The sequence below is a fragment of the Dendrobates tinctorius genome, unplaced genomic scaffold, assembly GCF_039654945.1.
Source record: "Dendrobates tinctorius isolate UK_male_01 unplaced genomic scaffold, ASM3965494v1 ptg000005l, whole genome shotgun sequence".
Classification (NCBI taxonomy): Eukaryota; Metazoa; Chordata; class Amphibia; order Anura; family Dendrobatidae; genus Dendrobates; species Dendrobates tinctorius.
The window spans coordinates 28,312,875-28,335,209 of record NW_027361673.1 but is presented as its reverse complement, the minus strand read 5'-3'; the positions used below and the strand labels follow the sequence as shown (position 1 = coordinate 28,335,209).

The window sequence follows — 22,335 nt, the reverse complement described above, 5'->3', positions numbered from 1 at the left end:
ATCTGCCTAGGGGGTTTTCTTGCAAATATCTGAGTCAACATATGACATCTGGTGTCCCTTCCCCCAATGCAAACCATTCCTCTGACATAACACCAATGTGTTGGACAAAATGTAATTGTGGTCCCTTGTAGACCAACTTTCTAAACTTTCAATCCCCAAGACTCCAGTTTCCATGTGGTGAAGGATTATTGTGGTTGCAAAGCCCCAGAATCTTACACCAGAGTGCAGCTCTCCGGTATTCAGGGTTAATGGCTGATGACAGACTTAAAACTGGCAGATTGTCAAAAGTGAAGTAGTATAGATAAAATACATCCTTCCTGCAGATCTCTGTTTATCCCTGGTTTACATAGGAGAGTTCCTTGGTTACAGTTCTCTCTGCTGCCGGCTCTAAAATGCTGTATTCCCTTATATAAGGCCTAGAAACCAACAAGTTGAGTATCAGAGAAGCTTCGTTCTGTCCAAACCTAATGTGGTAAGTCACCATGATACGATTCTTTTTGCTTGTTGCCTGTAATGTTTGGTGCAATTTATAGCCTTCGGGTTCGTTGACCCCCCCCCCCCCCCACGGGCTCTGCTTTATTTCTTATTAGTGATGAGAGAACGTGTTTGGATAAGGTGTTAACCGAATGACTTTAGCTTGCTCCAATAATATGTTTGAGTCCCCACGGCTGTTTTGTAACCCCCCTGGCATGTGTTGCGGCTGTCTAGCAGCCATCAGACATGCAGCCGTGGGGACTCAAACATATTAACTGAGCACGCCAAAGACACTCAGATAATACCTTCACTCAGTTATTATATATGCCTGCCTGCAGTTTGGAATACACCCCATTATCTTTTGGCTTTTTGTGGTTTTAGATTGTTAATGTCCAATTATTTCAGAATATAGTTGATTACGGAGAGGCTTTCATCTCCTATAGAACCCAGTGCCATTATTGTTATGACTTGGATACATTCTTGTTTCTCCATAACTTTCTTTGGTGAAATATGTAGACTGGCTCCAAATGTGGTTACTCAGTAGGTCTTATTGAAAATGATTGATCATAAACACACAGGTCACTATCACTGTAAGTGAAAAGAAATGTAAATTGTCACTTCCATATCTGAGACAGATATAGATGAGTGTGTGGATATATTGATGGATGGAAGAATATGAATACATTTCTTTGAATCTATGGATTGTAGGCTGTTCTGTGCAGCCTGTATATAAGGTTGAGAGATTTGTTGCAGAAACTGGAATGAAAGTTACTGAAAATATAGGTGTAAATTCAGGTATGTGACAAGAGACTTGGGGCAAACAAATTCATGACTAATGAAGTTAAGGTCCCGTTTCACTTAGCGACGCACCAGCGATCTCCACAACGAAACGACCTGGTAGGAATCGCTGGTGCGTCGCTAAATGATCCCTAGTAAGCTGCCAAACAGGCAGATCTCTTCAGCGACACAGCAACAATCCAGCGATCAAACACAGCGATGCATGCTGACCAGCGGGACGCCGACGACGAAAAAATGGCCCAGGACATTCCTGCACGATCAGTGATATTCAGCAGGGGGGCGGTCGCAGCTGCAGCTTGTCACATGTAGCGAGGTCGCTGTTGCGTCACAAAATCGGTGACGCATTAGCAATCTCGCCATGTGAGACGGGGCCTTTAGATTCCAGATGCTCCAGACTTGATCTCCACTTAAAATCAAAATGGTGATTTATTCATTTTATTCACCGCTCCCCATTGAAACACTTGCATGCTCAGTTGATTGTGCATGTGTATGGGAGGAAAGTTGTAAGCTAAATGAGCTTCAGGCCAGCAGCCATTAAGGTTCATCTTAGGAATGCTATAGTTTTGTGTGTCATTTTAAAATTACTTTACATGGCACCATATTCTCTGCAAATGCAAAATGTGGCAAAAAATGTAATACTGCTTGCTCTAAAACTTGGCACAACCGGTTTATTTTCTCATGGGTTGCATATGAAATCAAAAGAATTCCTAAGTAAATGATATGCCCAAATATTCCTTAAAGGGAATCTGTCTGTAGCATCAACCTTCCTAAACCATTTTTATGGGCATGCAGATAATAGATTAATTTAAATGACACCTTGATATCTGCAATCCAGTGTTTTAGGACAGAGAAATCCACATTTTTCTTAATAGGCCCCGTAAATGAGCTTTTTAGATCTATGGGCCGGACACATCTCTCCTAGAGTCATCTCCCCTGACCACCATAATCGTACTCGGCAGAATTGATCTTTGTCTCATTACAAACACATCTACAGCTCTAGCCCTCTCACAGCTGTTCTTTGCTACAACTAACACTTCTTCAGCTTCCAACTCACAGGCAGCCAGTGTGTGAGGAGAGGCAATACACAGAACTTCGTCTCATCACAAACACATCTGCTATTGTAGTTCTCTCACGGTGTGGTCAACTCTGCTGTACTGTGCCTCCCCCACACTAGCTTTGTGAGATAAAAGCTAAAGAAGTTTTAGTTGATACAGGCACAGCTCTGCAGCTGAGCTGACTGCAAAAGAGGAGAGATGCAGCTGCAAATGTGTTTGTAATCAGTCTCTGCACCACTGTAATGTTAGTCATAATCACAGCTCTGCAGTATCAGGAGAGCGGCCATTACACATCACAATGGTAATGCCCTCTTTCATTTAAAATGGGCTCTGGAGGCAAATTCTCAGGGAAATCTATGTCCTGTCCATAGATCTTAACAGCTAATTTACATATAAGAAAAACATAATTTTTTCTGGAATAAGACGTCAAATCTCAGAAATCAAGGTATCAGTTGATTCAACTTTCTATGACCTGCATGTCCCTGTAGACGGCTTAGAAGGGTTGATCCTATTAACATATTCTCTGTAAGAGCTGTACTTGACTGATTTGGTTATTTGCTAAAGGAAGTGATATATCGTCTAGTAGCAGACTATAGGAGCACCGTACGGCAGGTCTGTACCACATGGGAGATATAACCACATTATTCTCTTTCTATACTTGTCTGTTGTGTATTTTGAGCTCTCATTTGCATTTTATCAGGACACCTAAATATATACATAGCTGCTTCCTGCAAGCGGTCACAGTCTGCCCTCTCTCAGCCCAGCATTGTACAGATGCGGTGACTCTAGAAGAATGAAGTGAATGTAAAAATAGCTGTTAAGCCGGATGATACAAATTCTTAAGGCAAATTCATTTCTTTGTCGGCAGCCTGCAAACATTCCCCATTAGTTATCGGCTACTAAAGGTTCGGTTAACCCTTACAGATGGGTGGCTGCTCTCCAGGTTGCATTGATTCTATGATGATTGTGATGAAGCCTCCTTCAGTACCGTAATTTGTGTTTTATGGCACCCTCGTATTACAACATGTAGGCCAACATACTTTAATATATAGTGTGGAGAAAGGCTAAACTATTACTATTTGTCTGCGCTTGGATATTTTTATATAGAAATTCTTTTTCTCTGTTTTTAGCTCTTGTGAAGACTGGCTACATTTTAAACCTTCTCTACCTTGATGTGATTTTTTTTTTTTTTTTTTTTTTCCGTTGGGAGCAGCCAGAAAATGTTGTAGGAGGCTACGGGAGCAATGCATGGCACACAGTTTCTCCTTGGCGATGAGACCCCATGGCATGATCTGCATTTGGCATAGCATCAGTTTTTCCCCAAATGTTTCTAATGCTGCCTCCCTGCTTTCGCAGTAGACTATGCTCATCCCTGTTTTATGAATTCAGTACAGACAATCATTTTATAGTAAGCAGAACTCGAGAAGTGCATTTATGCATGTCAGATACATTAATCTGCATTACTCATACCCGGTTTTTGGCTTTCTAGGTATGAGAATCTAGACTCTTTGTCACTTATCTGCAAAGATGACACAACGCCACACATCCTATTGTCGGCGCTCATTCCCAACCCATGACAGAAGTGAACGTGTATTCATTTCTTCAATTTCTGCTTATTATAAATTTATAAAATGTAGAATACAAACACAAGAACTGCCCAAAGTAATGCTAAAATGAGATCTGCTCCTAGCACTTTATATATGTTTAGTCAGATTATGTTAGAGATATTGGAAATTTCTGGACTATGGGTAAATGCTTCATAACATAAGCAGAATTTCACTGTAGGCATAATACAGACTTTCTAGTACCAATTTGCAATTACAGTTAATGTACAGTGGCCCTATTTAAAAAAAACTACCTCTGAATTAGACAAGTGAACCACCCTTGGGCTGGGTGTCCACGACCAAGAATATTAGCATTTTGGACTTGTGTTTTTTTTGTTTTTTTTGCTGCGACCAAAACTCTGTGTTCTACATTAGAAGCACAGTGGATGGGATGTATAGAAAGCTAATGCCTACTGTGCTCCTTTTATCGCCGCATAAACTCGCCTGTAACCAGCCTTGCTAATGGTGACAGCTGAAGGCTGCAGCCCCCAGCTGTAAGTTTTGCCTGGCTGGTTCTCAAAAATACAGTGGAACCCACACCGTGTTTGGTTTATTTATTTATAGCGAAGGCGGCAGCTGATGCATACACCCATCAGCTGCTCCTGCTGTCGCTGTTATTATTGGCAGCAGGTACAGGCTGATGGGAGTAGTAGGCCCATCAGCTGCTGCCTTCTCTCGCTGTATATCAGTTGAATATGTTACTGACTTGAGGAGGCTCTGCAGCTGACCATACTCATTAGCTAGCCTCCCACATACCGGGAACACTCGGGCCAGCTGAGTACATATTTGTAAAACTCCAAACATGTACTTCTTCCGGAAGTCCATTGTAATGTTCAGAGTTTTGGGAGGAAGTCCGTGTGAAAGAGATTTTCATTTGCAAAAGTCTGAATCCCCATTGTTTTCAATGTGGTTCTGGTTCAGTTACAGTTCTTGTACCCAAACCGTACTTAAGAATAAAGTTTGGGTTGGGTACCAGAACTGAAACTTCCATGGGTCCGTTCATCCCTATTCTCTGAGAGGGCCACTGCCAACCACCTATCTCCCTGCAGAACAAAAGGACCAGGCGTTTGAATTCCATTGTTCCAATCCTTATGGCACCTGACACAAATTAACACACAGGTTACACTGCTTGTAGCTTCTCAGATGCAAAGAATTAATGGAAAATGACATAATGCAGAGTTGTTGCTGATGTTGTGTTTCATGTTTTTATTTTTATTTTACTCACTCGTATAGCGCCATTAAATCCACAGAACTTTATATACATCGCTGTCTTAATGGGGCTCACAATCTAGATTCCCTATCAGTATGTTTTTAGAAACTGGAGAACCTGGAGGAAACCCATGAAAACACGGAGAGAACATACAGACTTCTTGCAAATGTTGTCCTTGATGGGATTTATCTACAAGTCTTTTAGCAATTAAAGACTTACAATCAACAAAGAGATCCACAATTTATATATCAATGTGCCACATACAATTATATTAAACCCATCTGTTCCATAGATAGTGAATATTGAACAGAAAAAAAGCACAAATGTGAAAATAATTCTAAAAATGATTTTATTATTCCACATGGAAATATTTTTATTACATAACAAAAAATAGAAAAATGGCAAACAAAGGTAACCTCCGTGGTGGGACTCAAAAGGCTATAGGCTACTTTAAACACATCAATGTTACAAATCAGAAAACAATAGGTACTGGCCCTTTAAATACAAATGGCTAAGGGTTAATTATCCTCCTCCGTTATATTGCATCAAGCCTGACAAATGCCACAGCCATTAAATAACAAGAAAAAATGGAGCAGAAGGAGTATCATTCCCAAAAGCTAGGAGCAAGTAACCATAATATTAGATGCAATGAAAAAACTTACATGTGTGGAGCCTTATGCCACATCCCTCATCCTGATGCGCATTTCTCCCTATTCAGACAATGCCCCCTGAAGAAGAGGACGAAACGCGCGTCGGGGTGAGGGAGGTGGCATAAGGCTCCACACATGTAAGTTTTTTCATTGCATCTAATATTATGGTTACTTGCTCCTAGTTTTTGGGAATGATATTCCTTCTGCTACATTTTTTCTTGCTATTTATTGGCTATGGCATTTGTCGGGCTTGGTGCAATATAACGGAGGAGGATAATTAACCCTTAGCTATTTGCATTTAAAGGGCCAGTACCTATTGTTTTTTGATTTGTAACATTAATGTGTTTAAAGTAGCCTATAGCCTTTTGAGTCCCATCACGGAGGTTACCTTTGTTTGCCATTTTTCTTTTTTTTATGTTATAAAAAATATTTCCATGTGGAATAATAAAATCATTTTTAGAATTATTTTCACATTTGTGCTTTATGTTCAGTATTCACTATCTATGGAACAGATGGGTTTAATATAATTAAAGATTTGTAGATAAGTGGAGCTGTTACTTACCCCCTCTGACTGCAGTGCTGACTCTCTAATGCTATTGTGGCCTTTGATAGGCTGCAGCGGTGACGTCACATCAACCATGCATGTAACTGCCAAAACAGTGTCTCGCCGATGTATCGGTCAGGAGCTGCTGATGGGACGAAAGTGTTTGGCGTGCTAATCGTGTACAGCCTTCATAGTGCGTTCATCAAATACATAGTAAATATGGGGCAGCTCTCATAGGCAAACCACGCGACTGCCATACTGTCCCAAACCTGTTCTCTTGTCACTTACTAGTTCTGTATTATACATGTTTGCTGAAATCATTAGACACTCTATGTACTTTTTGTCTAAATGCCAAGACCTTTGTTGTTTTTTTGGTTGATGTCTCCAACAGGTCTGCATGTATAATAGAAATTTGTGATTTGTTGAATTGTATCTGTGACTGTCAGTGTGTATGTATACTTGTAGGGTATGTGCCCGAGATCAGGAGTTGCAGCGTCAACCCCGCAGCGGCTAGATGTTACAGCATAGCGGATGGGATTTCAAGAAATCCTGTGCCCACTGTGTCTAGAGATGCCTGCGGCTCACCCGCTGAGACAGACATGCGGTGCATCTTTCCAGACTGCAGCGTGTAAATTTCACCAATTGAATGTGGTGAATCCGCATGGTTCAGTGAACACACGCGGATGTACCTGCGTTCAATAGACGGCAGCGCTTTGGACGCAGCGAGCATGCACTGCTTCCGAAGCCCTGCTAGTTCCGGATCATGGGCACCCGGCCTTATATTACATCTAGCTGTAAAAATCTACTTCCTGCAGATACTTTTAGTGTCTCTGGACCACATTCCCAAGTACATATGCTAATTGTAGCTAATGATTACTGGCCTTTGTTCTCAGAATGTAGAACATGAATACATCATTGGAGCCTGAATTAGAAGAGCCGCTTATGTTTGGAGAACAGACACTTATTGATATGAATAAAAACTCTCCCTTTGTCTTCTGGGCTTAGTACTGATTGTACCTTCTTTTAAGATGACCAAAAGGCATCAAAGTGGCTCAATTTTTAGACATTGATAGTACAACTAGCACCCGATCCTTTTATCTTTTTATCTGGCTGCATTCTTTTAATCTAATTCTAAAACTCAATTTTCATTACATGCTCATCAGAGAACTCATTGGACTTTTTGCACATTGATGTTCATATAGAAACATTTTTTAGAAAGATATATGCACTTGTTTGAAGCGTTCTGTGTGCATCTACTTGTATCCGAATCTAAAAGGATAAACTATTGAAGTATAAAATTAACTTGTTGTGTCTTTCTTTCCAGATGTGCTTAGCGGGAGTGAAAATGCATTCCTTGCTCGCTTCGGATATTCTGTTATGAGAAGAACACCATAACAAATTATACAAATTCTGTTCCCTGGTGCAGTATGGCTGGTTTCAAGAGAGGATATGATGGGAAGATTGCCGGACTTTATGACCTGGATAAGACCTTGGGTAGAGGACATTTTGCGGTTGTCAAACTTGCACGTCATGTCTTCACTGGTGAAAAAGTAGCTGTGAAAGTCATTGACAAGACCAAATTAGACTCTCTAGCTACTGGACATCTTTTCCAAGAAGTCAGATGTATGAAACTGGTGCAACACCCTAACATAGTCCGTCTTTATGAAGTGATTGACACGCAGACCAAATTATATCTCATTTTGGAACTTGGAGATGGAGGCGATATGTACGACTACATAATGAAACACGAGGAAGGTCTCAGCGAGGATCTGGCCAAGAAATACTTTGCCCAAATAGTTCACGCAATATCTTACTGCCATAAGTTGCATGTGGTGCATAGGGACCTAAAACCTGAGAATGTTGTGTTCTTTGAAAAACAAGGACTTGTGAAACTGACTGATTTTGGCTTTAGCAACAAGTTTCAGCCTGGGAAAAAGTTGACGACAAGCTGTGGCTCGCTGGCTTATTCAGCGCCTGAGATACTGCTGGGGGATGAATACGATGCTCCCGCTGTAGGTACGTGGTGTTCTTCTTTAGATATCTACTTGATACCTGTGGAGCTATGAAATACAAGTTGCTTTTGTAGTGTCTTGCAGGTGAAATCACCTTATCAATTAACACCTTTTAATAAGTCAGAAAGGGGTTTACCTGGACCCACTGATGGACTCCCTAAAATACCAGCAGGATTCGCATGTTCGCTGGGACACAGAGCAATTCTGTTCCAATAGTTCAGCTTTCACAGGTGTAATATGAATGAAACTGAATTTGTATCATATGATTATGAAGTGGTCTTCAAGATCATGGAGTACATTCCCCACCCTTGCCCTAGGGAATAAAACCATTAGGACATTTATCTGGTGATTTTGCTCTGGTATTATTGGACAGGAACATAGAAAAGTACCAAATGATGGCATGCTATAAAATTTTCACTCCACTTTCACTTTTGTTTTAACAGTACTAGGAAAAGTGGGCACATCCTCAAATGGTGGTGCAAACTTTCATCCTCTGTTTAAGAAAGCCCAAGATATTTGGAGACACTTTATTCAAATTGGTGCATTTCACTCCACAGCACTATAGTTTTGGGCTCTTGTAGGAAATGCTAACCTTTACCCCTCTACCTGTTTAAAAATGTATTCAGGCAGTTTTTTTTTTACACCTTTGTGGCACACCAGAGATGATTAGGCTAATGTAGGAAGCATCTAGCTAGAATTCATGTATGTACTGGACATGGGAAAGGCTATAAATTTTCCCTTTGACTGGTCTTAACAAACATTTTGAAAAGACCCTTATCAGACATCTAATTCTTCTCTCAAACTCTATAGCAATATCTTCTTTAGAATAGCCAGTAATCGCCGTTCTTAGTAACGTTCTTTCCCAATCATCGGGCTGTCTAAATAGGCCAGCCATCAGCCGATGAATGAGCATAACTTTTATACATGCTTAAAAATCATTCACGGCAGCATATAGTCCCATGTAAACAGGAGATTTTATGTCAGAAATGATGATGCTGTATGGGGACAGAACAAATCTCATTAGGGACTGAGCTGTTCCCAATGCTGTTTTGACGACTTGTGTAAAGGGCGCAGTAAATGACTACTGATTTAGCTTAAGGCCCCGTCACACATAGCGACTCACCAGCGATCCCGACAACGATATCAACGTGTCCGGATCGCTGGTGAATCGCTACATGATCGCTGGTGAGCAGTCAAACAGGCAGCTTCACCAGCGATCAGCACCAGTGTCGCAGAGCGCGCGGCGTCGCTGTGTTCGTTAGTTACCAGCGCGCTGATGCAGGGAGCTGGTAACTAACGTACACATCGGGTATCCAAGGGATGCACGTCCCTTAGATACCCGATGTGTACGTTAGTTACCAGCTGATCGCTGGTCTCCCGCCTGTCACACGGAGCGATGCGTGCTGGCCAGCGGGAGACCAGTGACCAAAAAAATGTCCAGGGCTTTCCAAGAGCGATCAGCGATACTGGCAGGGGGGCCGGTCGCTGATAGGTGTCACACACAGCGATCTCGCTGGTGAGATCGCTGTTGCGTCACAAAAATTGTGACTCAACAGTGATCTCGCTAGCGAGATCGCTATGTGTGATGGGGCCTTTACATACAGCTGATTGGTGGTTGTTTAATGGTCTCGATGAGCTTGTCTAAATTGGCCATGATGGCCCATTTACGCATGCTGATCAAGAAACAATAGTTCTTGGAGTGATGGTTGTTTTCTAATTATTAGTCTGTTTTAAATAGGCCACCAATCGCCCTTCACCCTCCCAAAAAAAAAATTGTTCTCTGGAAAATGTTTTTCTTTTGTAAACATGATGTGCTGCCGAGAACATGATGATCTCTATCATTCTGTGCGCATAGTCTAAACAGGCCATTAAATGAACGCTGGTTGGCTTACATGTAGCCTTCCATATTTAACAGCCACACACAGGTTGGTTGTTTGGAGGGAAGATAAACTGTATGATCACTCGATGAACCAGTGTTTTACGGTACCGTTACACCTAGCGATGCACCAGCGATCACGACTAGCGATATGACGCGGTCAGGATCGCTGGTGCATCGCTAGGTGGTCGCTAGTGAGCTGCCACACAGGCAGATCTAACCAGCGACATCGCTGGGGACGGGGATCGCTACTTACCTGTCAGACGCGGCGATCCTGCGTCCTCCCGCCCGGCTCCACACGTCGCTCGTCGTCACAGCAGGAAGCGCAGCAGGAAGTGACCGACGAGGAATGGTCCAGGAGCTTCTCGCACGATCAGCGATAACCAGCGGGGGAGCCGGGCGGAGGTAAGTATCACATGCAGCGATATCGCTAGCAATGTCGCTGCAACGTCACAAAATCGGTGACTTTACAGCGATATTGCTAGCGATATCGCAGTGTGTAACGGGGGCTTTAGCCTTTTGGCAGCAGGCCAAGAATACTTCTGCATGCACATTCCCTAATCCTTACCCCATCTAAATGCAACTTAAATATTGTTTCAGTTTGTAGGCTGCCTATTGTGGCTGCCTAATACCTGTTCATTGAGGAACCTCTTCTGGACCACACTTTTCCTATACAATAATATAGCTGTATCTTAATATCCAGCTGCCCATACAGTGGTCTGTTTTGAAGTTGGCCTTTATAGATGTGAGAACTGATTTTACATTGGTAACATTTTTCATGATGTGCAACTGAGAAATTACCCAGGTGAATACATACAGTGCATATTTATAATTAACAAGCGATCAGATTCCAAGTCGCCATTTCCCAATATCTTCATTTTTATAAATTAAAGCCATGGTGAGTATTTATTATGCTTTGCTTATATAGTGCCATTAATTCCACAGCACTTTACAGACATCACTGTCCCCATTGGGGCTTACAATCTAGATTCCCTATTAGTATGTCTTTGGATTGTGGAAGAAAACCAGAGAACCCGGAGGAATCCCTTGCAAACACAGGGAGAACATACAAACTCCTTGCAGATGTTGTCCTTGGTGGGATTTGCACCCAGGACTCCAGCACTGCAAGGCTGCAGTGCTAACCACAGAGCCACTGTGCTGCTCATCCCAATCCCATTTTCATTTTTTTTTTCTTCTAACACTATATGGGAGTTACTTGTAAGCCACAGTGTGTCTGTCCATCATGGTAAGTTTCCCTTTCTCATAAGAATGATGTCTGTCACCGGACAAATTGCCAATCCTTTTTAATATTTCAGTACAAGAAAAAAATCTATCCAAAATGCGATTTTGTGCCACTGTGTAGGGAAGATATCGCCGTCCGTGAGCTTGGCCCCCTGCTGCTGTCCAGTGTGTAGCCTATTCCGTGTGGCACAGTTCCCAGCTAGGGGCGACTCTGGGGTGGCTTGTTTGGGCTCTGCCTTGTGACCATGCTCAGTGTACGCCCAGGAAAGCTGTCGCCATATTTCTGATGTCTGTCATTTGCTAGGCGTGCTCCTGTGGACGTACACTTTCTTACTTCTGGGAGGATAGCAGGGTTTCCTGTGCAGATGGGTGCAGCAGAAAAGCCTCCAGCTGCCGGGGTTATGGTTTTCTTTTCTGCATTTTGACATAAAGGAAACAATTTGAGCTGTGGCTCTAGATGTCAACACAGGCATAGCGTTTACCCATTGTGTCAGCCAGCTCCTAGATAATAAGGCAATCAAGTGAGTGTAAACTCTGCAGAGTTTGTTGGCTTTATGGTGTAAACACTGTATTTACTCCTCATTTCTGCATCGCTTATTAGCGCTCCCCTCCAAAAAATGTGATTGTTTTGTTGGCCCTGTGTGCAGCCGTTGGAGCGGAGCCTGGAGACTAGTACAGTACATGGATATGTGGCTGTCTGCTGTGCCACGGCTGGCTCCCAATGTGCAAGGAGTGACATCACCGGTCACCATGGCAACGGCTGCAGCATGTACCTCATTAGCAGATATCACTTGAAATGATAACGGAGCCGCTGGTCTGTTTCACGTGTATTCACATGTGCCTGCTGCTTTGCAATGGCATTTTTTTTGTTTCTTTTTTGCAAAATTGCTGCCAAAAAAACAACTCTGCAGTTTTATATAAACTGTTGTTATTTTGCAAAACTGTTCGTTCGTTTTTTGTTTTTTTTGTCAACCTTTAATAACGCAATACGCAGCCGAGTCCCCTAAACATTTTTCACAAAAATCCTCCGTATTTTGTTTGGAACTTACTGGGCTCTCTGCTCATAATCTCTAAGATGCAAAAGTTTTATTGGTGGGGTCTTCATGCTGGAGCACTGGTCCTGCAGACAAAAGGTCCAAATAGGGATTTAAATCCCTATTCATATCAATAAACAGATGGCGATAGCTCAGGATATTAATATTGCTGATGATTGGACTACACACGGTCACCCTGACAATAAACGAATAGCAAATATCAGAATCTCAGCCTAAGGCTTTGTGCCTGTAACAACCGGAGACCTTAGGGTCCTGTTTCACTTAGCGATGCACCAGCGATCCCGACAACGATACAACCTGGTAGGGATCGCTGGTGCGTCGCTAAGGCTGAGTTCACACGTGGCGTTTTTTTCGCATTTCCACGGCGGTTGTAACCGCGCGATTTTGCCGCGAAAAATAAGCATCCCATGCATTCCTATGGGATTCCGCAATGCTGTGCTAATGCTGCGGTTTTTACCGCGGCGGAATCGTTTCGCGGTAAAAAAACGCAGCATGCTCATTTAATTTTGCGGAATCGCGGCAATCCCGCACCCATAGGAATGCACTGTTCCGCTTACTTCCCGCATGTGGCTGTGCACACCATACGAAAAGTAAGCAGAACAATTGCGGATGGTACCCACGGTCCGGAGGAGAGGAGACTGTCCTCCGGGCTTTGGGTACCATATCCCTGTAAAAAATTGAATTTAAAATAAAAAATGGTGTTATTCTCACCTTCCGACGTCCCGCGCAGCCTTCCCGCCTCTCTCCACGCTCTCGTTCCGAGTAATCCTTTGCGAAAATGCCCATGATGACGTCCGTTCTCGCGGGATCGCGAAATCTCGCGGTCATTCGTGCGACGTCATTGCGAATTACCGCGAGACGTCACGATCCAGCGAGAACGTACGTCATTGCTCGCGAAGGATTACTGGGAACGAGAGCGTGGAGAGAGGCGGGAAGGCTGTGCGGGACGTCGGAAGGTAAGAATAACACCATTTTTTTATTTTTTTTTATTTTTTTTTATTTTTTACATTTTATCTTTTACTACTGATGCTGCATAGGCAGCCTCAGTAGTAAAAAGTTGGTCACACTCGTCAAACACTATGTTTGACGAGTGTGACCAACCTGTCAATCAGTTCTCCAAGCGATGCTACAGATCGCTTGGAAAACGCTAGCATTTTGCAGGCTAATTACGCTTGCAAAATGCTAGTGTTTCCGCAGGAAAATCGCGGGAATTTAAAATGCAATTTTCCCGCGGAATGGAATTCCAGAACTCTCGCGGTAATTTCCGCGAGAGTTCCGCTACGTGTGAACTTAGCCTAAATGATCGCTAGTAAGCTGCCAAACAGGCAGATCTCTTCAGCGACGCAGCAACGATCCGGCGATCAAACACAGCGATGCATGCTGACCAGCGGGACGACGAAAAGATGGCCCAGGACATTCCTGCACGATCAGAGATATCCAGCAGGGGGGCCGGTCGCTGCTGCGTGTCACATGTAGTGAGATCGCTGTTGCGTCACAAAATCTAGCTATGTGAGACAGGGCCTTTACTTCTCCCTCTCATAGATGCTATTAAAGAAAAAAAAACCTTTTCATTTGTTTTGGGGTTTTTTTCACCCTTCTGGTAGGACTAACTTAGTACCGGAAAAATAAATGATGATGCTTTAAACACCTAAAGGATGTATTTTCCCACCCCATCTCGGAGCAGCATGATGTACAGGGCCTGATTCCTGCGATATATCACTTTCTGGGCTGCCTGCTGCAGTTTTGATAAAATTACAGTTTTATCTTCTGCAAATCTATGAGTTCTCTGAATGCTGAGCCCTGTATAACCCTGCCCAGACCACTGATTGGTCGCTTTCTGTATGCACTTTGCATATGCAGAAAGTGGCCAAGCAGTGATGGAGGTGTGGTTACACAGAGATCATGAATATGAGGGACTGCATGGTTTTCTAGTTCTCTAGTGATAATCTCCTGCTGATGAAAACTGTGATTATCAAAACTATAGTTAGCAGCCCAGTAAAGACACATCACTGGAATTGAGATCTCTTCCCCTACATTATGCTACTCTCAGATTTGGTGGCAAAAACCTGGTGAGAGATTCTGTTATATGGAATGGAAACCCAGTTTGTAGATCCAGAAATGGACGCTCTCCCCTGTAATGAGTGGCTACCTTCTCATAATTCCCTCTCCTTTCTTCTCAGTCTTTATCTACATTGCATTTTGTAGATTCTGAGAGCAGATGTGAAGCATTAGGTGCTATATTTAGAATGAGAACATTAGAGGCTATCATTGAAAAAGATGCACTCCTCAAGCCTTCCATCTATGCCGATTCATTAATTTTAGATTAATCTTTTTGTTCTTACTTCGTTTTATAGCCACGGTACTATTTATACCTGCAAGACAAGTTCTGTCCTCCACTTATATGACTGATGGAAATATCCATCTACACGGCTCCACAAATTATAGACTGCAAGCTACACGATGTACGAAAATAAATGTCAGGCCGGATGATCTGAAGGGGCCACGCGCAGTGCACGGCCCACCCCGCTTCATCTAGATTCTCCCTCCCTTATTACTGCTTCTCTCGACTTTTCTCTCTTGAACTTTGATGTTTCAAGACTTCAGAAGGAACTGTGTCAATTTTCTTATCTTTGTTTTCCAATCGCGGTTTGTTCTCTCGTCTGTACTTTCAGCAAGTAAGGAATGTAAAAGGAACAATAAACAGAACGTCCGCTTTATAATAGCTTTTTCCTCCAAATTAATGGCTCGGATTATTAGATTATACGGTATTATTTCCTTCTTTTTGGCTTGTCATAAAAAAAAAAAAAAATCTGCCTTAAACTATAATAGACATTTTGAATGGTTTAATAAAAAAAACCTACTAAAAGTTGCCTTTCTGAAAGTCTATGTCCGATCCTTTAACAAGCCTTACAACATGACCTGGGAATTTAACCTCGCCAGAAAACTAATATCTCTGGTCATTTTACAAAACTCATTAAAGGACCAAACCTAGCAAAGTTAACTTTTAGGATGGCTCCTACTGCTAGGTGCCACTTTCAAGAATTTTCTTTTGCTCTGAGGGATCTAATTTGTATAATTTCCCCATACTTGGTGTGCTCCCTTAAAGAGCAACTGTAACGTTAAAAAGAAAAATGTGAAATACCTTGTAAAAACTCCTGAGGTCCCTTGACTCAGCCGCTTTTCCCCCATTTTACTGCAGAGATAGTTACATTTATTGCTTTTCCCAGCACAATGTGACATTTTTGCATGCTGAGCAACCTTCATAATTTCCTTTTCTTTTCCTTTCACCCCTCTCTCCCAGACTCTGCCAATCACAGCTTGGCAGCTGATTTAGCAGTCTATAAGCCTCAGATTGCCGATCTGTGATTGGCAGTGTCTGGTTTGGAGGGGTGAAAACAAAAAGACCCAGAGGAGACACTGAAGAAACCTGAAATGTTGTGCTCCAGAAGAAGCAAATGGGGATAGCTCTGGAATGGAGCAACACTGCGCAAAACAGAAAAAAGAGGCAGAATTGGCGGCGCTCAGGCATGTTATTGAGCTAGTGACAGAATATCTAGAAAACCGCGCAAACTAGTGACAGAAAGTAAATTACCTATTGTCATAATTCTGCAGCCCAGATATGTACTGAGATTATGTGAAAAGCCCAGACAACCCCTTTAAGGGGAGCTATTCAATAGTTGGTGCTGCGGCCTAGAAACAGAAAACCAAAACTTGACAATGAGGGACCTGTTATATCATCGGCCAAAATGACTATAATTTCACTGGGTTTCTGTCATGGTCCCTATTGGAGACTCCTATTAGAGCATCTAATGCAGATGTGAACCTAGCCTCAGACTTTGGGATACATACCAAAAAATTTAGGGTGAACTTTTTGGCCAGGATCATTAATGGACCCAAAAATGGAAGCAATAAGATCTCTTTTTATGGAAGCTGATAGTCAAAAGGTCAGTAAAGGCCCCACTATGTTGTAATATGATGTTGAGTCTGATTATGTCCATGGGAGCACTTGGCTTGGAAATCTTGAGAAACCATGGAGGAAGATAGCTTGGCAAGGTTTTACTAATGCAAACTTCATGACTGACTTTTGGGTGTTGGGGAAAGTAACTGCATGAAATTCGCACCAGGATGTACTTTTATTTCTGCTTATATGGGGATATTCATTCACATTCTTGTGAGGCTTTTTGCTGCACTCTTCTCTTGCACCCTTTTCCTTTTTTTTTTTTCTGGCTCTTGATTTTGACTGAAGAGCAGATGTCGTCTACACACAACATGGCGACATGAATGGCAGGACCCCCCTTTCACAAGGGAAAACCAGTTACTACGCCCATTCCATAAATGAGGACTACACCACAGTGTTACTGATTTGTAGCAAGTTTTAACTGTTTGAGAACTGGCGATCATCTTGTTTGCTTCATGTCCCCTTCTCTGTTCTGTACATACTTCTGAACATATTCCTCTGCATTCATTATTTTGCCTTTTTCCCATTCCTAGGTGTAACTCTATTCCTATTTTTTCCCTTGTAGACCTCTGGAATATTGTTCATGGAGCCGAGTCCTGGACGCCATGAGCAGGTCTTTAATACAGTTTTTGTCCATGTGCATTGCTGGGTCTTTCTGTCTTGTTTTGCCAGAGATGAGCTGGGCAAACACGGTTACGTCTGCAGCTGTACATGTGCTTTTGCTTCTGGATCATTATATGCGATGGGCAGTCATTGGAAATGTGCTGTGTAACTCCCTCCTTAATGGAAATGATGTGCAGCACACTGTGCACGTAAATTGTTCTGTGCCCTGTGGCTTTCTGTCCTGCTGTACAGGCTGGCATACATTTTTTTTTTTTTTTCTCCTTTCATTAACCCTGTCTGATACTATCCTACTTTGAACCAGGGGATCGTTATACACAGAATGAGCTGGTCATCACTGGATGAAATTCATCCCATATTCAAGTAATATAATTCTTTTCATTAAAGCTAAAGGGCACAAGAGATCAGGGGTTGCCAATTTTGTGACCTGGTGACAAATCAATGACCAAGCTAGAGGAGGAGGTGCGGGGCATAAATGACAAAGAGCAACTAAACTTTTAAAGTTTTCTATTTTGAGATGTGGAGCTGTGTGTATGATGGTGCCGAGTTGGCTTGACCCGTAGTACATGTAACGTAATGTCTTGTAAAGTTTGCCTGTATTGAAATCAGCACATTTACTACCATAGTTCCTGGTAAAGTGTTTAATGTGCTCATACATCTTCGATAATGCATTTTTTGGCCATCAGATTTTTTCCGTGCACATGCACACTCGAGGGTGCATGTGTTCTCGATGGAGAGAGGTGAATAGGCAGCTGCAGTGGCTTGTCATGTGTTAGAATAAAAGGATTAGGCATTATAATTTAGCATGTCCATGTCACGAGGTTCCCATACACAATAGATGGTTGACCAGTTTCCCAACAACAAGCTTGTGTGTATGTACTGTATCTTTAGCTTACATGTTATCTTTGAGCTTGGAACGCAATGCTCCTAGGATCTGCTGCAGGCATCTAATTTATTGGGCTGCTCTCCATCAATTTCTACACTTTAATGTCCGACTAAAAGAAAAAAAAAAAAAAAATATTTTAAAATTGTCTTTATAATCTAGGGTCATCTATCAATCACTCCAGCTATTCTCCCATACTCAAGCTTTTTTTTTTTTTTTTTTTTTTTTAAAGTCCGTATTGCCTTTCTTCTAATAGTTTGAGCATAGCTGAACATCGAAAAGTTTGTGGTCGTTGGACAGGAGACCTGATGTTCATCTTCTACGTGCTGACTTTCGCAGGTCTATTCTTTGGATTAGCCAGCCTCATGTGACATCACATGTCGCCGCAACAATGATGTCATGCTATGCCAGCTAATCTAAAGGAGAGTCATGGATGACGGGAGGTAGGAGGTAAACCTCCGGGCTCTCATCCAGCGACTGCGGAGTACTGATGTGGCTGATGGACCAGCTTCTGTGAATTGATTCATGCAAACTCCTAGGGGGTTATCAATTTGTCATCTTATTCTATAGATCCCAATAATATGTAGTCAATGACTTACTTTCTGTGGCTAACTCTTAATGAGATGACTGCTCATTCTGGCACAATGTATACCCCAAAGTGATCTAAATAAAGGGCCAGCTTAGTGAGTCTAGACTAAGCTGCAATACCTGATGCCTGCTATGGAGAACAGCGTGTAAAAACGAGTGTGCAAAGCAGTCGGGCTCACCAAATATAATCACATTTTTATTTACTCAACATGAACAGACAAAGACCTACATAATGAACAATTAAAAAGCCCCCCCCAAAAAATGCTCAAGCACACCACCGGATGTGTCCATATAATGACCATCACCCCTCCAATGTGCCCGCTGAGGTATCCCACAATGATACACTAAGCGGTATAAATGTAGAAAACCCTGGAGTTTTTAAGCGGGAGTCACACATAGCAATCTCGCTAGCGATATCGCTGCTGAGTCACAACTTTTGTGACACAACAGCGATCTCACCAGCGAGATCGCTGTGTGTGACAGCGATCAGCCCCCCTGCCGGTATCGCTGATCGCTGCAAGAAACCTCTGGACATATTTTTCGTCGCTGGTCTCCCGCTGGCCAACACGCATCGCTGCGTGTGACAGGTGGGAGACCAGCGATCAGCTGTAAAAAAAAATAAATAAAAAAAATAATAAAAAAAATACTCATATATGCATATATGTGTAATAGGCACCAAAATAGTAATGCGACTCAGAGCAATCAGTAACAGTAAGTATTCAAGTCTGTTTCTAATAGACCAAATAGAAGTGGGCTAGAGAAAAATGCAGGGCAGAAAATGATGACCGTCAGCCAAAAGGTGAAGCCATGCAATGATGGGACCTTTATGTGGCAGTAGTGATATGATGAGCAGGAGCCCCACATGTATCGCCACAGGATGTGGCTTCCTCAGAGGTAATGGTGGAGATATGCTAAGAGTCTGTTCTATATACACAAATTTAATAAGGTAAGGGAGCAAGGATTAGCATATGGCTGAGAGGATGAGCAATCCACAGTTCAAAGCATCTTCCGGAAATGCCAACTGCATGTGTGCTCCAATAAGACGGCAATTGCAATACAAGGATCAATTGCGCGCACCAAATTTAAAACCCCCTGAACAAAGAAGCCATGGACAACGGTTGCACTTTGGAATGGTAACAACCGGGTGCCAAGCTACACAGCGTTTAGGAGGAGGAACACCAGAGGATGCATACAATGCAAAGGTCTCTTTAAGGCACCACTCCAGTGTCTTGTTAATTTTCTTATTTTACCGCTGCAGGGGTGCTTCTAATGTGAGGTCCCTGCCCCTGTGATACTTACCTGCTGCCATCTTCACCTTTTGTGACCTAGTGGATTGCTTCAATGTTTGCTGGAGCGTGCCGGGAGGTCACTGCAATACAAGTCGAGGACCGCCTTTTTCTGGCTCTCGTAGACTGGCATTGAGAGCTTGTGATGTAACTTCTGACTTCCAGCCAGTCAGAAGTTCAGGTCACATGAAGGGACCTCGGGACCGGAGCGTCAGAGGCAGAGTGTAAGACTGCGGTCAAGGAACTTAAATTGGCACCACTACAACACTGAAAAAAGCCAAACCCCCGCTGGAGTGCTGCTTTAAATATGCTCCATTCTCATAGGTTCTTCTGTTGCTGCATGTCTTCTCAGTATTACCACTTAAGTGATGGAAGTTTAGGCTGCTTTCACATATCAGTTTTTTGCCATCAGTCACAATCCAGCGAATTTTGAAAAAAACGGATCCGGCGACTGATGCCGCTGGATCCGTTTTTTCCACATAGACTTGTATTAGCGACGGATGGCCACACGTTTCATCCATCGTTCGACGGATCCGTCAAATTCTTTGTTTGTCGGCCGGAGACAATGGACATAGGAACGTTTTTTTGTCCACGTCAAAAAACCGGACAGCGACAGATCCGTTGCTGTCCGTTTTTTTACTAGAATGTGCACCTATGGGCGACAGATCCGACACTGTCCGACAAATGATGGAATCCGGTGACTGATTCCGTTTTTTTTAACTGTGCATGCGTGGACACTGTGTGCCTGTATGGTGTGTGCGGGCTATTTATGTGGCGGGTCTGTGCAGGGGTATGCGGGTCTGATTGGGGGTGTGCGGGGGGCCTGCGTGTGTGTGGTTGTGTGTGTGTGTGTGTGTGTGTGTGTGTGTGTGTGTGTGTATGCAGGCATCGTCTGATGGGACTAAAAGTCCCATCGGGCTATACCTGCTACACTGACAGTGATTGACACATTAGCCAATGATGGGACAGTAGTAGTCCCATCATCCGGCTAATGTGTTGAATGTAAAAAAAAAAAACACACATATATAGTTCATACTCGCCATATTCTGCTAATCCCCGAAGCCCTCACTTACCTCCAAAAAATTGAAATAATTAACCAACAATATACTCTGTGTCCGACGTAATCCAATTAATACGATTGTCTCACAACGATCTCCCATGGAGAGCTGTCACATCAGCTGATGCGACCGCACTCCAGGGGCTCCAGTGATACAATGACGGAGATTATCCTCTGCATTATATCACTCCGCCGCCGACAGGTCACCTGAGTTCACCTGTCACTTTGCGGCACTACAGCATGGAATTTTCTCATGCTGTAGTGCCGTAAAGCGAGAGACTTATCTCCAATGACACATTGCCGGAGGGTTATCTCCAGTCAGTGTCATCGGAGGCCTATAGAGCGGTTTGTGACAGCTCTATAGGGGAGATCATCGTGGGACAATCGTTATTAATGGCACAGGGAGTATAATTGGAGTATTAATTGGAGTATTAATCGGACAGGGAGTATATTGTTTCTTTTTTTTTTTTTTTTGCAGGATGGCTTCGACTGGATAGGCGTAAAATAAAAAGTTTGAATAAATGTGTCATGTTTTATTTCCTTAAAATACTTCATTCTTATGTTTTATTTTTGTTTGTTTTTTTATTTAACATTTTTATTAATGGATAGGCGTCTTATTGACGCATCTCCATTATTAACCGGGCTTAATGTCACCTTACAATAGCAAGGTGACATTAACTCCTTATTACCCCATATGCCACCGCTACACGGCAGTGGAAAGAGGGGCTAAGTGCCAGAATTGGCGCACCTTAGAAATGCGCCATTTCTGGGGCAGCTGTGGGCTGGTATTTGTAGCTGGGGGGGGGCGCCATATTCATGGCCCCTTCTTAGCTATCTAGAGATATATCTATGGATTGATCTGTCAATCTGTCTGTGGGTGTGGGAGTTTTTAAAAATGGTATAAGAAATGGAAAATGAAGCCAGCTCACCAGAAAATGAAAGCAGAAACTCGGAGCTCCGTGTAGACTCACTTCCTCCAGTTTTTAAAAATGGATCACTCAAATGGATGAAAAAACGGATGCAACGGAACCGTTTTTTTTTTTTGTTTGTTTTTTTTTTTTACGGCTTCGGCTAGTGGATCCGGCGAAGAACCGGAACTATCGCATCAGTTTTTCATAATCTGCGAGATCTGACGGATTGTGACTGACGCCAAAAAACTGATATGTGAAAGCAGCCTTAGAGGTTACTTATTTTTCTTTTACAATGCTGTACTGTATCTAGAAGATTTCATTCCCTGCCCATTGAAGCTTATGATCTAATTTTAGTGACTGGGATCCTAGGAGACAGCGACTTGTCCAAATAGCAGAGATACATTAATAAGCAAGAAAATGGCCATTATTTTCTTTTCCAGTGGAAACATTTTAATTTTAGAACAGTATTTCTGCTGAAAACTTCTTTCCAGCCTTCCAGAATATCATGAGA

General features: G+C 42.7%; 1 protein-coding gene across 3 annotated transcripts in view; it reads left to right on the top strand.

Moving 5' to 3' along the window:
* SNRK (SNF related kinase) overlaps positions 1-22,335 on the top strand; it is an 85,526-nt gene that overhangs the window by 36,756 nt on the left and 26,435 nt on the right. For 2 of the 3 annotated variants that reach the window (XM_073569055.1, XM_073569047.1), the window contains exon 2: positions 7,660-8,351. The exons of the other annotated variant lie outside the window; for it this stretch is intronic. In XM_073569055.1, the coding sequence (XP_073425156.1) occupies positions 7,763-8,351 (589 nt within the window). In that variant the 5' untranslated portion in view covers positions 7,660-7,762. The remainder of the gene's footprint in view (positions 1-7,659; positions 8,352-22,335) is intronic. 3 annotated transcript variants of the gene reach the window in all.